Genomic DNA, 23,348 nt, shown 5'->3' on the forward strand with positions numbered 1-23,348 from the left:
CATCTGGCACAAATAGCTCATAGTAACAAAAGTGCAGAGGATACAGTAGAGACAGGCAAAGGCAACAGCTGCTGTGGTGTTGGACATGCAGGTACAGCAACACTTCCACTGACACTTGTATAAAAAACAAACACACGGTCATGGACACAGAGCTGGAGTCAGATGATGAGTAACAGGTTACAGTGGATCTGTGATCTATATGTGATGCTGCTGTGGATGCCCATTTCACACACAGGTTGATGGTTGAGGTTGAGGTTGATCCACCTTTTATTCTTCATTTGGATCCGCATGATGTTGCAGATGATGGATGTTACTGATACGGTCATCTCAGGCACAGAATTCACAACCAGCACGTCCAAGTAACATCTTTATATTACTGTGCGTATATAGATGTTTGCGTCCTGAAATATGTGTTAATGCTGCTGTGAGAGCTGTATCTGCTGTAGCAATGCCCCACACACAGGGTGTCTAAAGGCTTGTGTATGTTCTGTGTAATAGCTCATAATTTGGTTGTGGGTTATAATCATAGCAGGGAACCATTATTACAGTTCAGATTGGCAACAGCCACCAGATTGGTGATAAATGTAGTGCCATAGGCTCGTGCACAAGTTGTTGTTAGACGAAATGTCTTAAAGTCTTTGTAATAGCGATGGCGTGGTTTAAAAGTACTCAACCATGGGGTCTGACACCTTTCTGAAACAATCTCTTACTGATAATGAGGCTTAGTAAAGCAGCACTCCTCTAGATGAAGTGTTGAGCGCTGCTGCGTAACGAAGAGCAAATCCAGCGTAATTTAAAAATATGCTGCCTTTATTTTTTAAAGCTTTGATCACATTTTCACATTTGCCTGGTATACAGTGTAAGCCCACATCAAACAGTTATTTACTATTTATTCATATCCGTCCTGCGTTGAGTCCTCAGCACAGGAATTACTCCTTATTTCATAAATTATTTCAGTTAAAGGAATTAAGTTGGGAGATACAAACAAGAAGATTGCAATTCACAAAATAATGGAGTTCGGTTCTGACACATTCAGGAAAGAGGAAAGAAAAGCGAGTCGATGAGCTTCTTCACAGAAGTGGCACCAATGGAGAAAAGCGTGGGGGCCCTTTTGGAGGCCGGTCACAGCAGGATTGTCTTCTTCGCCCTTACAGTCCGCTTTCATCCTGCAGCAGGACAAACATCACATGTTCAGTTGACATATCGGACAGGACGCCGGCTCTCAAATGACTAACAGGGGTGTTAATAAACTGGAGAACCGTGTTAATATGTAGACATCTGATGATACAGTTCACATGTGAATGTGGATGTTGTGGACAAGTTTCCACATTGCTGCATACTTTGGATATAATGTCTAAAGATAAGTAGAAGGACGCAGGTCATCAGTAGATGTTTAACCATGCGCTAAATGTGAGCTTAATCTTTAGCGTGTGGATTTGTCTTGTCGTTCGTACAGTTCATGTTGGTGTTTATGAATTTTGACCTTGTTTTCTGTCAAGCTGCTGGTTTACTTATTGCACCTTCATGGAAAGAAATCTGTCACTGCTTTTACATCATGTATATTTTTAGTAATTCTTTTAGCTGCTGCATCAAGAGGAAGGTATTGGAAAATGTTATCTGAAATATCTGAGACATGGGAATGTTTTTATGACCTTAAAGGTTTTTGTTTAAACGAACCTTTTATTGTTGAGTTTGGTGTTTTAGCTTTAGATTTCTTTGTGCAAGTTTGGATTTTTATGTTACATGCACTCATTGCACTTTTGGAAAAATGTGCTTATTTGTGAATTTGCACTACAAACACAAACAAGCAGAGGTTTCAGATTGCATAACGACTAAAGACAAACAAGAGATAAAATTAGCTCGGCTCTGCGCAAAAGTATGAAGATCCTGTTCACAGCAACTGAAAACTACAAATGGCACATTATGTCTCATATCAATCGATCAGTCATTCAATTTGTACATCAGCCATAAACTGCTCTGTAAAAAGATACATTGAAAAGGTTACCAGATAGTTAGACGACCATTTTTGCACTCGAGTTTTGCATTTTGGCTGTTTTTGAAATCATTTGTAATTACAATTGGATGTGAGGATGGTTTACGTTCGTGAAATAATGCAATGTGCACTACTGTGAAATTAATTTGTCTGCTGAACACAGCCCTGAAACAAAGTGTATAATGTGCTCACTCCTTGAAGTATCTTTTAGAACGACATAGCACTAAACAAGCGAGAGGCGGGTGTGACTGAGAACCAGAGGGCCCGTGGTGCCTGCTGTTCCCACATGGTAGGAGCTTGAGCACCTATTCTCTGTGTCAAACCCAGCTTACAGTGAAGAAAAAATTCTGTAATCTCATTGTACAGACTGACTTGTAATTATAAACCAGAAAGTTTTTGTTAATTTACAATTTTGTTTTCTTTCCTGAATATCTGACGCTCGTGCTCTGAATCACAACCTGCTTTATCAGCTATTTTACCCTACACAGGAACATCATTTATAAAAATTTATTATTAATTGAAAAAAATAAAACAAGCATAAAAAAGGTACATTTTCTTTATAATATGATTTCTTTGTGCAACCAGAGGAGTCGCCCCCTGCTGGTTGTTAGAGGTATTAAGGGTTAGGGCACATATACACTGGCTTCACTTTTTCTTTTCCTAGAGCTTTTATACAGTCTGCAGTCTAAATTAGTTTAATAATACAAAGCATAGATTTTTTTAGACCTTGTTTCCCAAAATGCTTAAAAATTCCTTTAAATTAGTGCTGTTTCCGTCCCCACTGGGAGCCCTTTTCCTATCAACACAGGATCCAAACTACAAAACTTGTTTTTGTAATCACTGACAGGCTGGATGGAAGTCATGACCCGCAATCCAACAGCTCTAAAGAAATTCAGTCTGGAAGTACAAAATGGCCAACGGCCATAAATGGAGTTGCCGAGAAGAGCCGACTCCACCAACCAAACCAGCTACAGCACATTAGTGAGTCGTCACTATGACGCTCATGTTTGAATAAACTGTTTACAATTTTACTGCCTCGAACGTCTGACCTCTGAGACTCGCAAATACACTCAAGTGATTCGAAGGAATTCCTCTACCCTCGCCCAGCTCAGGCAGAGGTTTAGGATTCGTTCACTTACGTCTTTGCTGTCCCGACAGTCTCCGCAGATGCATCCCAAACAGCCGTTGATGGCCTGGAGGCCGCAGAGCACAATCTGCAGCAAGCCCATGGCCAGCAGGATGGAGAACAGAACGATGTTCCACAGCACTATGTTTTTAGGGTGCACACATGTAGTCCACATATCCTGGTTTACAAGGTAGCTCCCATTGCTCCTGTGAAGGAGAGGAGCAGTGGAGCATAAGCAGTGACCAGAGCTCATACTAACAGCATTAATGAAAATATGGATGGAGATGGGGAAGTGAAGAAAAGGCGGTGATGGTGGAAGAGAAGGAGAAAAAAGTGTGAGGTGGAGAAAGCAAGCGAGTTGTAAAACTTTTCAACCTTACTTATTTACATAAATATTAAAGGAATACTTCTGAGAAATAATATAGTCAAAGGAGCTTGCGAAGAAAAGCGTCTGGACTTCTTTAGGTTACTTGAAGACGTTTCACCTCTCATCCGAGAAGCTTCTTCAAGCTTCTTCGAGAAATAATATATATTTTCTTTCTTGCTGATATGCTCTCACATCCCCTTAAATCAACACAAAGTCTGGAAACAGGTTAATCCAGTCCAGGCAAGAAAAAACAAGTCTGTGCCACAGCTCAACATCTCACGAACATCTTGTTTGTTTGAAAAATCGAAGATTAGATATGATATAATTTGATATTTTAGAACATTATTTCATTATTGCTACAATCATGTAAAAAAAATATTTCACAGGGCCTAATAGGACCTGGCTGGATCAACAAATGTAAGCTGCTCAGGTCCAGTGACCAGCCGACAGCTGGTATGAGGTGTTTCTGTTTATATGCTGTGTTTGGTTTTTACCAAATGTAACATGGTGCATTATGTCCAAACATCGCAAATCTGGTCTCATCTGTCTGAAGGACATTGTTCCAGAAGTCTTGTGGCTTGTTCAGATGCAGCTTTGCAACCCTAAGTAGTGCTGGGATGCTCTTTTTACGGGAAGAGGCTTTGAGCTTGGGTTTTTCACAGGACTGCATTTTGTTACAGGCTCAACAGCTAAAAAAAACAGGTTAAAAAAAAAATAAGCCAATACAGATTACCAAGAACAGCAGTAAACAGCTGTTCAGTAAACTGAAAATGAGTCACAATGTCCAACTTGCACAGTCTGAACATGCAAAAGTAAGGTTATGTCCCTGATTTCTCTCTTTGTGACAGCTGCTCATGGGGCGAATTTATATTAGTTAAAGTTTTTCATTGATCAACATCCTGCAGTGTCTTTTCTTGAAATTCCCTTTCACATTAAACACTATCACTGCAGGACAGTGCTTGATCAGCATTTACTCTGCAGGCAGTAAATATTTATATGTGACATCTTCAAACTTTATTTAAAGGCTGTTGAAGGTTAAAGCTTTCCTTTCCTCTAAACAGCATCACAGAAGTACAGAGTACATTACAAGACAACGAAGTAAACCAAAATACACTGATCGTAAATGAATCATTTCCCTTTTTGCAATCTAGAATTCTGAAAATTTTGTTTCCTCAATTTGATATCTTATCGCAGCCTATTCATAGTGACACAGACAGCAAACACAAAGGCATCTTTCCCAGCCTCCTTCCTCGCAGCAGATATAGAGCACGTCTTATGATCTGAGAGAATCACTTCTTGTTTTTCATATCATCCTTTCAGCACCGTTAGAAATATTAAACAGCAAAATAGTTTGGGCTAAAAATCGACAGTTGACAGAACAGAAACGAGAAAGAGGAACTTAAAGTTTTCTGGAGGAAGGACAAGCCCAGGTCACATGTTAATAACCCAACATGTATTGTGTAATCAGACTTGTTTTTCTTGGTTTGCCCTTTAAACTGCTGTCATAACAGACAAGCCTGAATATTAACAACAAGCTCATATTTATTAACAGTTGTCCCGATTGCATGATGGGCCTTTATCACCTGCTTTGGGTGGATGCTTATGTAACCCTTTTAATTCCGTCTGAGTATCGATGAATATTGCAAATGTTTAAAAGGGTCAAGAAACACTGATGGAACATACTGGCTCGCTGTGCCACCTACTGGACTTTAAGAGTATTGCAGGATAGGGCTGAAAGGGGAAGGTGACGTAGAGAAGGTGGCACTGATAAAAAGACAGGAAGCTGAGCTGTACATTGGAGGGATAGTGGATATACTGCACAAAGGAAGATGAAGATGCAGTCATCAGGCAGGAGGAAAAGAGGAAGACCTCAGAGGACATGTTAGAGGGTTGGTGTGACAGAGGGGGATGTTAGGGATAGGGTGATACTCTGTGCCAAACTCTAACAAAACCAACCAAAGGAAGAAAACTAATACAGTAATGATTATATATTTTGGTGCTTCTCAAAGAAAGCTAAAGCAGTTAAATATAACTTAAGAGAAAAGAAGAATAACTGAAAAAGGAAATGTATATATTTTATCTGCCTGAAGGGTATCAGTCAAGACTATAATTACTGGCTCAATCTGCTGTTTCAGTGCTTATCAAAAAGTACATTTAAAAATATAATGATGAAGGTGGGACACTCACGTGCCCGTGTCTTTAAAGGGGTACTCCCATTCGCCACTTTCCACCTGGCACTTGGGTCCAACAGCCAACCCAGCTGAGGCGACACTGGTGCAGTAAATCCCTCCAAGAACGCCGACGGCGGAGGATATGACCGAGCTGAACATCTAAAAGAAAGATGAGAACATTTAGGTGTTTTTTCACTCGTGCAAGAGATTACGAATTATTGTAACTGTACAAGTATGTTTGTTCTTTAGAGAGATTTTTTTAGGTGATCTCTTTGCTGTCATTCATCATTTCTTTCTTTCTTTTTTTCATTTTTCTGGGACAAGTTCATGTTAATTTTACTCAAACTTAATGTGGAAAACAAATGGAAGGAGCCATGAATCACTGTAGGAGACAGAAGTTATATGAAGTATACAATATACATACATATATATATATAACCTAAATATTTACTGTTAAGGGTTTTGGTTTCCATATTGGGGTTTTTATAAAAGTCCATGAACAGGGCTTGGAAAAGAGAGAACTTGTGTTGCTTAACTTCTATTTCAAAGAGAAAAGTGATTTCCTTTTTTGTTTTTTTAACTTTTTTTTCTGAAAACATGCAAAAATATAAATAATCAGGCCCTAAAACTAAAACATTATCAACTCAAGCATCATGGAGCTTTCTTTTAATAATAAATAAGCAGGTCGACATAGAGTAAAGCTAAACACAAAAGTTTATTTTATCCCCTGTAGAATCATTATTAGGTTACTAATTAACTGATATCATGTTTTATGGCTTTTATCCAATATGTAAAATATAAACAGTGCTTAAAAATGTATTAAACTGCCAACCAGTGTAAGGTTTAGGCTGCAGTTGCCCTAAATTAACAGTGTTGGTAATAACATTAAAAAAAGTTTCTGTTATAGTGCCTGTAACGGTTAATCCACCAGTATGAAGAAGCTCTTTAATGAAAACAACATTTTTAATGCTAAAATATAACTAATTTTGTTATCCAGGAATTTTAAACAGCCAGTTTTGATTACTTGCTAATATAAAAATCTAATGCGTATTTCCCTGATAAATAAAAATATCATTTGTAGCTTTAATCAAGTTTTTTGCATTAAAAATCAATATTTGTGTTTTCTTGTTTTTATGACAGGTGATCTGATGAATTTACTAACCCCTTTATGTACTGTTGTTGATATCACTGCAAGGTTATCTACCCAAAATAAAAAGGAATGGCAAAATGCACGTCTGTGATGTGTTACTGGACAGCGATCACATGGACAGCTCATACACACAGTGGCTTTCTGCCTACGCTTACTCAAAGTTAGCCATTTATGGTCTCAGTGCATATAATTAACCCAGAGGATCGTACTGCCTTCAACGTTAGCAGCCTTTCAATGCAAACATAATTTTTTTATTTCCCTTTTTCTTTCTAAGTGTCAATGACCTAAGATGCTAAAAGTCGAAGCAGTGCATATTTTTAAAAATTGCTGTCTGGTTATTCAGACTTAATGGCTCCTCACTTCTGTAATTAGCGACGTAGTTCCTAATAATCAAAGAGAAGTGAGGATCTGGAATTCAGATAAAGAGCTGTACTTCTGCAAAACATCTTCAGCAAAACTTTAAATACTTATTGTTTGAAGTACTAATGATTGTCTTTGTCGGGCGCACCTCAAACAGAGCATGTGGGCACATTACTGATCATGCACTAAAGTTTGTCCTTTGGACTTTTATATACCTTTTATTACACATCATTATCAGTGCAGTCCCCCACACACCACAGTATTGTGTAACATGGAAATGCAATAAATCTTTCAAATGATTTCACTCACCCGGCAGCGGTTGCCACAGCAACCTTGTCCGCAGCAACCCTTGCCCCCGGCCCTGATAGCTGAACAGCTCGGACACAGCATCTGACAGGTGCAGAGACGAAACATTACATCTGCTATCAAAAAACAGTTTTTGTTGTTGATGAATTCTCTCAAAAAACTTTTTTTTTTCTATTTCTTTGGGTCCACCCACAGGTTACATACTTATTTGTGTGTGCGCATGTGCACAATTGTGTGTGTGTGTATGTTCGCTTATCTATCAAACCAAATATTTGTAAATCCTGCATCAAGGTTTACCCAGCAGGCAGCGACATCCCAAAGTTAGACGAAAGGGATCAGACTTCCTGGTCTGAACTGAAATGTTATACTGAAGCACAAAAGATTAAATATTTATGAATTATTTATTGATAGTGATAGCTCACACAATGTCAAGATAGTCCCCTTTAATAAGGGAAGTGTAATACAATTTAACTACTTTAGCTTCTTTAATAGCATTAAGGAAACTAAAGTAATGAAAGCTGGCAAATTAATGTAAACGCTACAACATTTCTATCTCTATTATAGCAACATAAATACTTTAGTAATTTAAGTGAATTTATTTATTTTATTATTAAAGATCTTTTATATGAGTGGTGTGATTTGGTTACATTCATTATTTATTTTCAGAATGACTTACATTTACATTCTTCTTCAATGTTTTGGTATCTAAAGCATGTTCTATGTACACATAAGCTGAGCTAGAATTAAAAATGTTTACTCAGTGAGTCATAACCCCTCTATAAAATAATCCTTAACCATTGTTAAAGGTGCTGCTTTTACAGGTTTTACATATGACAAGTCAAATAATAACATCACGCTGAACCCCAAACCACTAATAGGCTGATAGAGACAAAGAGGCGTGTACTATTAATAAAAATGCTCTAACAAAACTCTATGCTAATCTAAAAAGGATCATGCAGTAGTAATTCTCAATAAAACTCAATAAACGTAAGCAGTTTAACTTTACTAGTTTACACTACGAAACGTAATGGCTGAAAAACCCAATAAAAATGAGCAATAAAACATTTCACCAGACTCTCTGCGTGGAACTGGTTTACTCACAATCAGGCCTCCTCCGAGGAGCCCCCCCATGAGCCAGACCTCGGTGGAGATCTCGCTGGTCTTCAGTTGCTTCCCGTCGGGGAAGAAGAGCAGCAGGTTGGAGATGATGCAGATGAAGGCTGAAGGCAGCAGGATCAGGCCCACCAGGCGGGCGCACTTTCCTGTACAACACATGGCTTAAGCTTCTTTTTTCTTTCACTTGGCTGCTCTGTGGATCTGACTCCCCTCTCAAGAGGAAGTCGGTGAAAAGTGCAGGAAACCAAAAAGAGGAGTTGAACGAGAGAGAAAGAGAGAGCGAAAGAGAGCGAGAGAGAGGAGATCACCTGTGGCGGCTCACGCCACGAAACTCAAATACAAGCAGTGACCGTTACAGCGGGGAACAGAGAGGGAACAAAGGCCAGATGTTGGCGTGGGTGCTCCCGATCTCTGATGTCAGAGCTGGGCGTCTCCTCACACGTCTTAGATAAAGATGAAAAGTCTTGAGGTAGAGACTTATATTTGTAATGTAAAGTTAACCAGAAAAAAAAGTGAACCACTGATAGACTACATGGAAAGGTCATTACTGCATACATATCAGTCCACCCATGATTGAAGGGTGTGCTGATAACGATTTTTTTCCATGCACCTGATGAATCAATCACTCATTCAGTCGCTCAGAAACAGTACTAAATGTCCAGATCCCTTGGGCTCAGAGTTTGGACAGCATATAAAAAAAGAGAGAAGACAAAAATGTTTACTAGAAATGGCTGCGTGGACTCTCAACTATGAAAGTATCAGGTCAAACTCCATCACCTGTGATGGTACCTAGGGGGTTCTCGGGGAAGGATGATGCCAAAAAGGCCTGAATCCATCTCAGACCTGCCACCCACCGAAAATATTTTGTGAATTTCAAAATGCAGCATGTATGACAGAGGAGCCCAGGAACTGCTGACACATTTACAATTCTCTGTCTCTCAAGAAAGCACTGAATCACCTCTACGCACTGTGCTGCATGACGACGATCCACCACACTGATAAACATGTCACTATAAAAAGACTATTTGCCCTCATAAACATGAGCAATAATTCTGAATAAAATGCAGCTGACAAATACAAATCAAAGCTTGATTTATTTTTGCAATAATTAATCATTAATGAAAAGTGCTCGTTGTAAATTCACTGTGTACCAATGACGTAAATTTCCATTTAAATCTTTCCATTGTACTTAAATAACAAAATTTACAGGGACTTTTTTTTTTTCATGTAATCAAATTGCTTAACGTGGGCATAAATATTTGTGAGTTCATGCCACAAACGTGTCTCATTCAAAATGAGCAAATAATTTTTCACTAAAAGCAATCTATTCAATTTCAGTGCAGTTTTATTTATATTCCTGTTAAAAATCCCTTTTAACAGAAAGAAACCTCCAGCAGCATTCAGGGTCACCTAATCCAGCAGTAACTATAAGCTGTATCAAAAAAGAAAGTAGAAAGAGTGTCTGTCTTCTAAATCCAAACTGGAAGCTTTAATATTTAGATATTAGTCTAGAGCAGAAGAACTTGTTTTGGAATTAAAAAATAATAATAAAACAAATTATAATAATGTGAAGCGTTGAGTACCTGCCAGCAACTATGACTGTGCATTAAACCGCCACCACATCTCTTTAGAAAACACTGGACTGCATAGCAAATGTAATTCGCACAGGAGCAACGTGTATAAGAGACCCACGGAAGCAGAATTTGTACTTTTAGCAAGTGACTGTGTTCTTTTTAATGAACAAACGTGTGAGCCAGTGCAGCGGTGTGGTTCACTGAACAGCTCTGCACTACAATGATAGCCTCTGGCACGGAGAGCTTTGAATATAGAGATGCTTGTTCAAATCATTGTGATGGTTTAACCCACTCATGGAATTTAGGAAATTTCTTGATGACTTTATTTCTAAGTATGTAGGAAACACAGATGAACAATAGAGGAAACAACAAATCTTTGCCTCTTCTTCCATCTGTTCAGTTTGGATGCCTTAAATATGTCCGAGCATTAAAACCAGTAAACATGCCCCGCTCTGCCTTACACCACAGCAGCTTTATTCACACTTTCTGGTGATGTAGAACCTCCGAGTGTTTTACTTTGTCTGATTAAAAATTTAAATGATTCTCATCCCACTTTTCTCGCGAGAAAGTTGCCAAAAGCCAGGTCCTCTGCAGTCCTGATATAACGGTCCCAGTCTGGTCGATGACGCTGCACCCCTGCCAGCCAATAACGTGAACGGTAAACAGCTGTCACAAAACCTCGTAGTTTCGCGACCCCCTGGCAGCCGTCGGCAGACCTGAATTAAAAGCCACTTGCATTACCATAGTTTATTTCTTTGTCACGGAACAGCGTAGTTGGATAAGGTGACATAATCCAGAAGCGTCTTCAGCTACAATGACAGGCAAGTGCACCCCTCACGGAGTCTCAGCAGCCTCGGGGGTCATTTGTTTAATCACAGCTCACACAGGTTTGTTGCCTGTCATGCGCAGATCAAGTAAAGGAGCTCGTTTCAAAGTGCCTGCAGGCTCGGGACAAGGCTTACTGTCCATACAGCCGCTTCCCTGTCGGTGCGGCCGTGCTGACAGCAGATGGCGCCATAATCACAGGTAATAACAGACAGGAGTGTGTTTTGCAAGCTCATAAAGTGTGGTTGTCATAGATACCGTAATATTAAGTAATGGCTGAAAGTGCAATTAAGCAAGCAGGCTACTGTCCTTAAGTGCAATTAACGGTGGCTTCATTTCAGGGGCCAGTATGCTTTTTATGTGATTATTAGTTTATCTGCAGATTAAATGTTGTGATAAAACCACAGCACAACAGCAACAGCAGTTATAGTACTCGTATGCTTCTCGTGTACTAATGCACTGGTTTTTATAATCAAGCAACAAAAACCAGATACAATATTTATTCATTTCTAAGATCCTGTGCTTTTCTTAATTATCACATGTATATAAGCATTTTTCTTATATGCTCACATGTATACATTTTAGGTTTTGATATTTAGATTTGTTTACTTAGGCTGATTCGATTGCAAGTCAGTGCACTGAATTTTATTTCTAGTGTGCACTCAATGGTCTATGTTCTTAACGACAGTAAATGAACCCAAGTACTCTTCCACCGATACTACTCACTATATAACATTATTCAATTTTCACTTTTATTTGACTGTTCTTCTAATATGTGAATTTGTGTTTATCTATAACCTCATACTCACAATTAATATACATGCTCGTGTATATTGCACTGCAGTAAATGTTATCGTTTGTTTGTTGCGCAGGATTTTGTAGCTCCTCATAATGCAGATGTGCTCATGTGCTGCTGCAGTGAAACTTTCATTTCGTGGAATAAACCTATAAACTTTAATTTATCCAATCCGCTTTGATCTCATCTGGCACTGAGCTTAACTTGGCTGTGAATTTCCCCAATGAGAGACAATAAAGGATATTGCTATTCTATTCTATTCTATTCTATTCTACTCTATTGTCTGTAACTTGGTTCAGTAGTAAAAACGGCATGCAGAAGTTATAATACAATAATGTGATCTCTATAGAAAGTAAATAAAACTGACAGAGGCAATTTCCTCTCGTAATTCTTTTTATATATTTTAATAGTTTCGGCAGACTTTATTTATAAAACAATTTACGAATCACAGATTTTGACTTACCAAGAGAAGGCAGTAAAACAGTCAGACCCAAATGTACACCTCACAAAGTATGATTGCTTTTCAAAAGCCGGAGATATCAAATGTGATTTTACGATGCCTCCCAGTAGAGCACTGTAAAAGAGCCCAGGGTCTAAGTATTGTTAGGGTTCCAGGCTGCAATGTGGAGAATGCATCTTATGGACTGACGGTGTGTGCCGAGCGGACTGCCATCCAGAGAGCTGTGGTGGAGGGCCACACACAGTTCAGCGCCATCGCCGTGACATGGTAAGACACTCAGTCTCAACAAAGCACGTTGCAACATATTCCCGAGCGCTCATCCTGTCCTCTCCTCTATGCAGTGACATCAAAGACCGCTTTGTTGGACCATGCGGAGCGTGCCGACAGGTCCTCATGGAGGTGAGGAGGTGTCTCTAAGGATTTTTTCCCATCTAGGAAAGTAACCCAGGAATCCAGGAACCCATATTCATCCTTCCCTGTAAAACACATCTACAGTGGGAAGTAGCTGTGCGTCTTCCAGCAGGAGAAGCTGCATTTTACAGGCTTGTTAAACTAGAACAGTAAAGTGTTATAGCTTTGCTACAGTGAAGGGCACTTTGTATCAGCAAAAAAAAGCATATTTTCTCCTCCTAAAATATTGTCATAAACATTTAAGATTAGATTAGATTTATTATGTGTCCTTTCAGAAATTAAAATTGTACCTTTGGGGAACTGGAGGCGTCACACTTACAGACATCAAAGACAGTAACAACAAGAAAGTGCTGCAGTAAAATTGATGAAGATCAAATATGTACGAATATGTGCGAGTGACACCCATATCATACCACATCATATCATGTGTCACCTGGATTTGTTCGGCAGAGTTATACTGCAAGGTATAAAAGACCTCTGGACACGCGACATTCATAAACGTGGCACCCTGTAGCTCCAGCCCGATGTTAGTAAGGCGCATTCACCAATGATACATCACTGAGCATGTCTCGCCCCTTTCCCACCACTTGTGATTCTCAATGTTGGGTTATACTTTGTTGTTGCTGACTTGTGATCTTCCTGCTGATGTTTACAGTGTGATTAGAAGGGATGTTTTCTGTAATCCAATAGACCATTTTAATCAAAATTAAAAACACAAACCACTCTAAACCTCATGCTTTACATACATGTAGCTTTTAGAAATATAATGCATGAACTTTATTTTGTTAAAGATGACCCATTATTGTTAGACTCGCCATTTAATCCAGTCCAATGATATTTTATTCCAGTTGAGTCTTGCCTGGGCTTTGAAATACTTTATGTTAGGAATAAATTATAATTTTGGAAATGACCCATTTTAAACCTTGCTTGCTGATATTTTTATATCTTTTTTGCTTTCTCTCTGTGTGTTTCACAGTTTGGATCAGACTGGACTGTATACTTGACCAAGCCAGACGGCTCTTACAAAGAAACCAGCCTCAGTGAACTGTTGCCTTTAGCCTTTTCCCCATCACATCTAGCTAAGAACTGATGAAACCTCAGTGAGATCCTTCTTCGGCTGATCTTACAGTGACATAGCAAAATTAAATAATTAAATAAATAATAAATAAAAATAAAACAGCCTGTAGACTTCTATCATCTTTGAAGTTATTTTACGATAAATAAATATAAATGTGATGCCAAGCTACCCATAAACAATAAAGCTTATTGTTTAAACGTCTGATGTTTTTTTGTTACGCAAGCGAGGCGTTACCAGAGAGATCTCACGATGACGTTTATGTGTCTGTCATGTGACCACGCTGGGCGTGTCTTAAATTCGTTTCCGGAAACATGGAGGCTGTACTGAGTGATGTGGTGGCTCCTGAAGACCTTCTAGTAAGTTTTCACGTTATTAAACTTCTTCCTTGGGATTAAAACACACATTTAGCATATGAGCGACTTTTCCTGTCGCCCCACGGCGTCTGTCAGTCGATAAACGTTGGTACTCGGGAGAAATGTGACATGTCGACACGCACTTAGTCGCGTCACGTAGCTAGCTCGTGCTAATCATCATGTTTATGAGTGAACATCCGGACACTGTGTTATCGTAGTTTCGACTAATAAAACAGTTTATGGCTAATGTAGTTTGGCAGTGATGTTAGACTTTACTTTGTGAACTAACCTGCTCAATAGCTGAACATTGTAATTGTTCCTCGTGGATACACAACAAACAATACTGAGGAAGGGTCAGGGCATCTGCTAATATAAACACAATCGAAGTGACTTTTTCTGTAAATGAATAAATAATAATAAAATATGAAACCAGGTATAAATTTTAGGTATAAATCTGGGACTCCCCACCATTTGACCTTAGAACTGAAGAAGCTTCTCGGATGAGAGGTGAAACGTCTTCAAGCAACTTAAAGAAGTCCAGACGCTTTTCTTTGCAAGCTCCTTCGACTATGAAACCGGTCATTTTTGCCTATTTTTATAATTCCAGAAATTTGAGAAGAAATATAACAGCGAGCTGGCGAAGGGTGCTGTCTCCAAAGAAACAAAGTTTGAGTATGCTTGGTGTTTGATCAGGAGTAAATACTCACAGGATATCAAGAAGGGGATTGTACTTTTGGAGGGTAAGTCCACCCACTGTGCCTTATGTACTTATAATGTTATTACTTTTCTGTTGGCTAACAGGATTGTTGCAAGTGCCCCTTGCGGTGTACTGAAAATCCAGATAGCTTGAGTCATCAAAGTAGCTTCCTTTTTACCTCGTTAAATCACCATCGCAACTGATGCTGAACACATAACCTGGGCCCTGTACTACAAAGCGAGTTCAACATAGCTAGGATTTCTTTCAGCTATCAGGATTCACTTATCCTAACTTTGGGAAGCAGGATAAACGGTTACAGGAAGCTGGTTATCAACTCGTAAAATTAACCAGAGCTTTCCCTTGCACCACAAAATAATGTAACTGTAGTAACTAAAATTATAGAAATGTCCTTGGATTGTAGACTTGTTATAGGTTTCCTGATGACTCTTTTCCGCTGACGCAGTGCTGGTGCTGTACTTATTCAGTTTGGACTTTTTTGAGAACCAGCCCACAGTTCAACATGAGCATGTATATTGCTGCAGTAGTTAAGTACAGCTTCTTTCATTTAAGAAAACTGGCAAAGGGGACACCTGTCCTTTCATCTGGAGACTGTAATAGCTACTTTTATTATGTCTCAGCTTGATTATTGTAATGCCCTTAATGTTAGAGTTACTCTTCCCTGTCGACTCGATATTGGTGCAGAATGCTGCTGTGCTGTGCTGTGGGCACATTACACCTATTCTGGCTGCCTGTGCACTCTAGAGCCCAAGTTCTTGTATTTGTTTTAAATCCTTAAATGGTCTAGGCCTGTCTTTATTCCCACCCTCCTGTCCGAGCTCTCTGGTCATCTGACTTGTTGTTCCTATGTGGATAAATTGCCTTTTCACATTAGACAGTCAGCTACGTGTCCATTTCAAAAACCCATGTTAAAGCACATTTATATTCTCTGACTTTCTACCCAGCATGTGACATACATCTCTGCTTGTTTTTATTGTTTTATACTTGCTTGTTTTTATTTTATTGCAGTTTTTAGTGGTACTGTCTTCACTTCATTTTAATTTCATTTTTATGTACAGCACTCGGTGTCTTCTACGACTGTTTTTAAAGTGCTTTATGAATAAAGTTGGTACGCTATGGACTGTTTCAAACTAATAGTTTAATCTTTTGTTTGGTTTTTGTCGTTGTTTTTGTTTTTAAGTAGTTATTTAACTACATTGTTAATGGACATCGGTATACAAAAAGTGTGAGATGGAAACTGTGAGCCCAGGCAGGTCACTTCAAAACTTTACAGTAAACAAAGACTTGATAAGTTAAAAGTGGGAACAGAGCTGGTTTAGTTTCAGCCGTTGTTTAAGCTGAGCCTTAAATGTGTGATAAGTTGAGCGCTCTGTTATTCCCATTGATAGACTCTTAATTGGTTAGTATTTTGAGTAGTAACAGCACATTTTGTCCAAATTTAGTGAACCTATAAATTACTTCACAGTCCCCTCTAGTGGTGGCCCTAGTGCTAAACCCACAGTCTGTGCTTGCACTAATAAATAAAGGAGGTTGGCATGTCCATGTAAAATCTTATACATAAAACAGTCAATTTTTAACATTATTAAAACTCAGGGATTTGTCATCAACACAGCAAAAATATTCCAATCTTCAAATGGGAATAACTTTTAATCAAGAATTTTTGTGGAGGTTTTTTCTTTTTTTTGTAAGTAATGAGTCTATTGATTTAAGTGTTGTTTCAGCTGTTAACGATAAGGTATTGAAATGACAAGCAATGCAAATAAAAGGATTGTACAGTCTAAGCTGCGGTGACCATCAGAGTCTAAGTTGCTGCTGGATTGCCCCTGCGGGGTCCTGGAGCCCGGAGCTGGGTGAGTGTGTGTGCGTACAGGTCTGTGTGTCTCCATGTTGGGTGAGTGTGTGAGTATTTTCATATGTGTCTTTGAGGGTGGGAATGCATGTTTGTGTCGGGTCTTAGACTCCACCTCTCTCAGAACATCTCCCCCCCACACTCCCTGCCAGTGGCTGGTGCCCCAGCCTGCTGGTGCCCCAGCCTGCTGGTGCCCCAGCCTGCTGGTGCCCCCGCCTGCTGGTGCACTGATGGTTCTCGGTGCTCGGGTGTGTACTGGCTCACTCTCGGCTGTTGCCTCTTAACATTTTATGCATTATTAGCACTGTATGCTGCTCAGTAACATTCAATATTTTTATTTACTGTTACTGATGCTCATGTTGGTTGTTGCTGTGGTTTCCTACTGTCTTTTTGTTTGATTTTTCTTTTTCTTTTTTTGGTTGTTGTTGTTGTTTTTTTCCTCTCCTTTCTTATAAAAAAAATAATAATAATGATAATGATGAGTGTCATCAGTGAGTCATTGCGGCAGCTCCTCCTGCGGTCGCTGAGGTCAGCGTCTCCAACTTTGGAACCAGCAATTTTGTGGTCTTTTTCTTTCTGTATAAATGGGTGGAACTGGTTTTGGATTAGGCACTGGCGCTGCGTCACTGGAAAAGCTCAGCACAGCCAGCTCCATTACCTGCACAGTGATTATTCTTGTAACTTGTGACTTTGTGGCTTCAGTGTGTTTTCAGCTTTCCTGGTTTGAATCGTGTGTTTGTTTGTTTGTTTGTTTGTTTGTTTGTTTGTTTGTTTGTTTGTTTGTTTTTCTCGTAGAACTGGTTCAGAAAGCATCAAAGGACGACTCCCGGGACTTTTTGTTCTACCTTGCAGTGGCCAACTACAGACTCAAAGTGAGTGGCACCTGTTTCTTCTCAGTTCAGGTTTATGGGAGACAAAATGAAGAAACAGACCTGCAGAAATCTCTGCTTTTGTATCACGCTGCTTTTGAGCTTCAGATAAGAGAGAGGGCAAAGGTCAAATCTGACAGACAGCGCAAAATATTTCTCTCTCTGACTTTACCTCTTACTTCCTGCTCCTCCCTAAAAGCATGTCATCTTACTCATTGGTTCGCATTTACCGAGGGTTTTTCTAATTGGTCTAATCCTAAAGTACTGCTGAGGCATGGTTACATACACTAATAGGAAAATGTTTCCTTAACACACCCAGTTCTCTGTAAAAGAAATGTCCTCACTTGTATTTCAGTACCATAATGTGCTCCTCTCTGACCTCCCACTCACCGTACTTGGAAGATAACTAATCAGACCTTCAAAGTCTGCAGGTCACAATGAACTCGGTCTCTTCCGTGTTACCTTTTGCACAATGAGTGTACATGAACGCCTTTTACCTGACGATCTTCAACACATGATGGATTTCTTTCATGCTTTCCTGCGTGAATAAAAATGTCCTTTTTAATGATGCCAGAGAGACATGCCATTTAATGAATCTGTGGAAAAGTTTTGCCACTGAAGCTGGCGGTTACCCTGCCCGGATTCCCAACGAGCCAATCAGCAGCTGAAGCGGTAAACAAACGAACCAATCACAGGCATGCAGTGAGAGCTTCATGACCGTTTGAACTGTGTGGTGGACATAAAAAGACGCAGATAAGCACACTTATTGGTATCCTTGGTTTGCCATATCCGTTACATGAATCAGCATTTGTTTCGAGTGATCTGGAGGGATGACGTCGATCATCATCATCATCATCATCATCATCATTTATTTATTTATATAGCACTTTAAAAACACACCTGGTAGACCAAAGTGCTGTACAATACTTATATGCACATAGCGGCACATTCAATGGAGGAGCGTTGTGTAACCTGGATGTGGATAGCAGGCGGAGAAAAAAAAAACCTTTTTAGACCCTTTATTATGGAGCAAAGTCCCACTGACCACAGCAATTACTGCCATGGCTCTATCTCCCCATTAATTTAGATAGCCGCTTGGAGGTGTTACAGGGGTGGCTGTCGAGTGATGAGAGCTGCTTTTGGAAGGACTTCCATAAACTAGACTTTCTCTTCTCCCTCCAGGAATATGAAAAAGCTCTCAAGTATATCCGCATTCTCCTAAAGAACGAGCCGGGGAACAAGCAGGCTCTGGAGATGGAGAAGCTCATCGACAAGGCTTTAAAGAAAGGTAAGAAAGAGGCACTAAATGGTTTCATAATAAAAGCGCTTGTGTTTTGAAAACTACATCCTGACCTTTTACCTCTTGATATCTAGATGGCCTTGTCGGCATGGCGATTGTCGGGGGAATCGGCCTTGGCGTGGCCGGCTTAGCGGGCCTCATCGGCTTGGCCGTGTCAAAAGGAGCTGCCAAATCCTAACTTGGGTGTGAGTGGGAACGTGGATGTTTTTCTGGACTCACACACTGACCAGCCTGCATAAAAATAAAGCTTTTGTACTAAAAGCTTGGAAGACGTAGAATTCTGATTTGAGGGTGAAATTAAACTGCGTTATTTAAAAGATTTGAATATTGCCAGCTGTAACAGGGGTGAAAATCGTCGTACATACCATTTGTTGACACACTAATAACCTGTCACTTCCTCATTTGTCGTTTAAACAAACTAGAATAGGAGACGTGTTGTTTAACCCTTATATAATTTTTATACTGTGCACTTCAGCCCAAATATTTACAGCTTGTAAAAAGAAAATTTGTCCAGATGCATGATTTTGCTTCAGTTGTTGTTCGTTGCATTGATTTTTGAAGCGTTACAGAAAGTGTTACTGATGAAGCGGAAAGTGAAGCTTGTAATCCTGTAATGAGGGAAGAGAATCATTTGTTTGATGGTGACGTCTCGGTGACTCTGCCATACTTCTGCTGCTGCTGCTGAGGAGGCAGTGAGCAGATGTTTGCATTTACTCTGGACATGCAGTTTCTTAAAGGGATGCAGCTCTTATAATGGAAATTAAACTGTTTTATGTTGTGTAAAAAGCATTTCCTAACATTAATATTAATGGGTTGTTTTCCATCTCTATTAATAAAATGATTTTCAAATGAGAGATTTGTGTTGTATGCTTTTGATATCTCAGAGTAACACACACACACACACACACTACTGTGGAGTAAAAGCTATACTTTAAATTCTTTTGCAGCACAAGTAGCACAAATAAGCATTTGATTACATGGAGTCCTCATTATAATAAGAAGATATTAAAACATTGAGCAATGTATTTATATGGATAAATACATTGTAATGAAATGAAATTAAGAAAAGTCAAAATCTGAATTTTACATAGTTAGCATAATTAGCCTATGTTGTTTGGGATATGTATTCACAAGTCACATTTTAATTGTACGTTGAAGCCTTTTATTCACCTGACATCCACGAACAGCACACAATCACCAGTTATCTAACACCTATGTCTGTGGGAAGAAGCTGGATTGCCCTCGCAGAGAAATCCACGCAGAAAGGATCTAAACGGCATTTAGACCAAGAACCTCAAGCAGTGACTGCACTGCTGTGCTTTAAAAAAGAAAATAATAATACTTTTTTTCAAATCAAATCAAATCACTTTTATTGTCACATCACATGTGCAGGTACATTGGTACAGCACATGTGAGTGAAATTCTTGTGTGCGAGCTTCACAAGCAACAGAGTTGTGCAAAATACAATAATGTAAACAAGCAAAATACAAGAATGGCTACATCTGAAACTAATAAATATATGTACAATATATAATAGTATATGCATTTCTGGATGTGTATACTAAATATTTTTCTACGTGTGTGTGTGTGTGTGTGTGTGTACACATATTTTACAAATTAAATAGAGTAAATGAATCAAAGTACTTGAATCAAATAATTAAATTAATCTACAAATGACTCAAAATTGTTTAAAATCCTTTTATAAAATTGAACGCAACTTTAAAAACATGTTATATACTTTTGAAGCTATTTTCATATTTACTTTAGAACCTGTTTAATATGTATGTATAATCTTTTTATTCGTTTGCTATTTGATAATGAACCGATAATCTGACATATGCGATATTGCGCAGTGGTGTCCCCATCACTGCCACGCATAACACACATCAGATCAACAAACACGGTGAACACAGCAGCTGTGAGCGCGGTGTCAAAGCTGTAGGTCCCGACGAGTCACCGGCTCGCTCCCCTGACGATTCCCGGTCCACCTGACAGCAGAGTGAAGCTGACCCCCCACCCACTTGAAACGTAAAGGCAAATAGGCGGAGCGGTTAGTGCTACGTTTGTGCAGATTTGTGCAGGTAAAATTAGCGTTTGTGCTGCTACGGTTTCCGAGATATTAAACTTTATTTTATAGGTCATTCAAAGGTCACCATCCCCCCAGACTGCTCCAAAACAAACCAAAATGGTCTACTTTTTTAGTGCTACGTTTGTGCTGATTTGTGCAGGTAAAATTAACGTTTGTGCTGCTATGATTTGAGATATTCTGTTATGGTTTACTGCTGAAAAATGTCTTTTTCAAATGACCTTTCACTTTGTGTGTTCACTTGTTCAATAAAGTTCTGTTAAAAAAACCCTCTTGTTGTATGTAATCAGCTAAATTTGTAATGAGTGTATTTTTTTTTTACTTCAATTTCTTTACTTCAATCACTTTTTGTTCATAAAACCACGATGCAAATGCTTGAGGATTTATTTTTTTTAGAGTGGATTAAAAAAACTTTATTGAAAACTACATTTGAACATTTTACACTCCCATGAACACTTTGAGAAACGAACAAGCTAGCAGTCTTTTGCATCAAATACACATTTTCTGGCAGAAAAAACTATTATTTGGCATTACTGTGTCTGAAGGATTCTTAGAACAGCGTTCATCTGATTTCTGAACAAGGTAAGCTTACGTTTAAAATACTGAGGTTTTAGTTACTGAGTTAATACATGATATAGCTAACTGTCTGGATCAAAAGGACTTTTTTCAATGTTAAACATTTTCAAAAATGTCCAAGAAAAAAGTTTCTAAAGCACTTTAAAACATGTAGCACACTGGACTAAAGTGCTGTACAGTACATGGGTTAAATACTCAGACCCAATTTAATAAACTCACAAATTCAATAGCTCCATCTTAAAAGCAATAATTCCACAAAATATGAAAGTGTAGATTGGTGGAGAACTTGGGGGAGGGGTTGCTCCTGGCTGTATATATAGTTCAGAAATCACGTTTTGCTCCATCATAATCATAGTGTGTGTTTTTTTTTTATTTTTTTTTTAGATGCCTCGAAAGCCATCTGTAGACAAGGTTTCCATTTTTGCAGTTCTTTGTAATTCAAAAGAGGCCATAGTCCAAAATGGCAAAATACCCACTCCAGCTGCATCAGTCTGGAAAGAGCTGAGTCAGCAGCTAGAAGACAAGATGTCAGCAAAGGCCCTGTACACTTTTGTGAAGCTAAATAGACACAACATCTGGTCAGCTTTGGAAATCAGTGATCAGGAAAGTAATAGTGAAGGAGAGTTAGATTCACATTGCATTTCTCCTGGACAAGAAAACTGTCAAGCTTTTGAACTAGAAGTCCCTTTTGAGGACTGGGTTAAATTTATTCCTGAAAAGGTTGAATACAATGACAAGTTTTCTCCTACCCAAAAAAGGGAATACACAATTTTGAAACCTGGCACTTGGACTCATATCATCAACGATCTTATATGGAAGAAGATCAAAAATACATGTACACTTGTGTTCCGTAGAGCAAAGGTCCATCCAACTGTATGGAGGTCAGCGAGGGCAGCAGATCTGATGGATGTTGGAGATCCTGAGCCAAGCCACCTTCCAAATTTGGCCACTCTGCGAAAAGCCAAACAAGAGAGAAAAGACTTGGAATTAGGAGATAAGGACCCCATTGCATCTCTGCAATTGTTAAAATATAGTGTTCCTCACAGTGGTAGCATCCGAGATATTGGACTGGACAGGTTTTTCTGTCACTACTGGAGTCAAACACAGATGCATGTTTATAAGACATTGTCAAAAAAATCTCCCCCAACTGTGTGCTTTGATGCAACCGGTTCAGTTGTGAAAAAACTGCTGAGACCAAATGGCAAATCTGGCCATATATTCCTTTATCAAGGTATTCTGAAAGAAAACAATTGCCCCAGTGTCCCAGTGGTGCAAATGCTGTCAGAGAAACATGATGTTAATGACATCGCAAACTGGTTGAAAGAATGGATTCGTGCAGGTGCACCTGTGCCAAAGGAAGCTGTGAGTGACTTTTCTCTGGCAATTCTGGGAGCTCTGGTCAAGGCTTTCACTCCTCATCCTGATCTGAAGTCCTACCTTAATGAATGCTTTCATGTCCTTCTTGGAACCCAGTCTGCCAAACTCCCCTCTTGTTATATCAGGGTTGATGTTGCGCACTGCATCAAGATGATATGCCAGTGGGACTGCCTGAAGAAGAAAACACATCGTGCTAAAGATTTCTTTGTCAGGTCATTAGCAAAACTTCTTCAGTCTCAGTGTTTGGACCATGCAAAACAGCTCCTACATGCTATCACTGTTGTGGCCCTCAGTGAGGCAGAAGGTGATGACAATTCTGGAGCCCCTCTTCCTTCAGAAAGGTGCAAGAAATACTTGAAAGCCCAAATTGCTCAAGACTCCATCATCATTCCAGATGAACAGACGGAGGAAAGTGAGAGAGTGGATTCAGTGGATGAGATCCAGACTGACCTACGACAGTGGGTAACAGAAATATGTGAGGAGAGCAGGT

At 39.2% G+C, this 23,348-nt stretch overlaps 3 protein-coding genes and 1 long non-coding RNA gene across 4 annotated transcripts; 2 read left to right on the forward strand and 2 right to left on the reverse strand.

The window, feature by feature from the left end:
- Positions 1–789: 789 nt before the first annotated feature.
- On the reverse strand, positions 790–8,966 carry tm4sf5 (transmembrane 4 L six family member 5). Its single transcript, XM_085451145.1, has 5 exons — positions 8,575–8,966; positions 7,477–7,557; positions 5,674–5,816; positions 3,133–3,325; positions 790–1,166 (listed from the first exon to the last, which is right to left on the reverse strand). The coding sequence occupies exons 1-5, from the start codon at positions 8,746–8,748 to the stop codon at positions 1,149–1,151; spliced, it is 609 nt and encodes a 202-aa protein (XP_085307271.1). The 5' UTR covers positions 8,749–8,966; the 3' UTR covers positions 790–1,148.
- A 1,772-nt stretch (positions 8,967–10,738) lies between these two features.
- Positions 10,739–13,809, forward strand: LOC146714816 (cytidine deaminase). The gene is made up of 5 exons (XM_085451147.1): positions 10,739–10,984; positions 11,073–11,189; positions 12,400–12,511; positions 12,586–12,643; positions 13,632–13,809. The coding sequence occupies exons 1-5, from the start codon at positions 10,978–10,980 to the stop codon at positions 13,743–13,745; spliced, it is 408 nt and encodes a 135-aa protein (XP_085307273.1). The 5' UTR covers positions 10,739–10,977; the 3' UTR covers positions 13,746–13,809.
- A 196-nt stretch (positions 13,810–14,005) lies between these two features.
- fis1 (fission, mitochondrial 1) lies at positions 14,006–19,673 on the forward strand. Its single transcript, XM_085451146.1, has 5 exons — positions 14,006–14,089; positions 14,694–14,826; positions 17,446–17,522; positions 18,702–18,807; positions 18,894–19,673. The coding sequence occupies exons 1-5, from the start codon at positions 14,045–14,047 to the stop codon at positions 18,995–18,997; spliced, it is 465 nt and encodes a 154-aa protein (XP_085307272.1). The 5' UTR covers positions 14,006–14,044; the 3' UTR covers positions 18,998–19,673.
- A 2,225-nt stretch (positions 19,674–21,898) lies between these two features.
- On the reverse strand, positions 21,899–23,323 carry LOC146714818 (uncharacterized). The gene is made up of 3 exons (XR_014919311.1): positions 23,127–23,323; positions 22,919–23,029; positions 21,899–22,432 (listed from the first exon to the last, which is right to left on the reverse strand). It is a non-coding gene; the product is annotated as an uncharacterized LOC146714818 (long non-coding RNA).
- Positions 23,324–23,348: the final 25 nt, after the last annotated feature.

The sequence above is a fragment of the Copadichromis virginalis genome, linkage group LG3, assembly GCF_057382275.1.
Source record: "Copadichromis virginalis isolate Kocher_CV1m ecotype Utaka linkage group LG3, C_Virginalis_male_GT1.1, whole genome shotgun sequence".
Lineage (NCBI taxonomy): Eukaryota > Metazoa > Chordata > Actinopteri > Cichliformes > Cichlidae > Copadichromis > Copadichromis virginalis.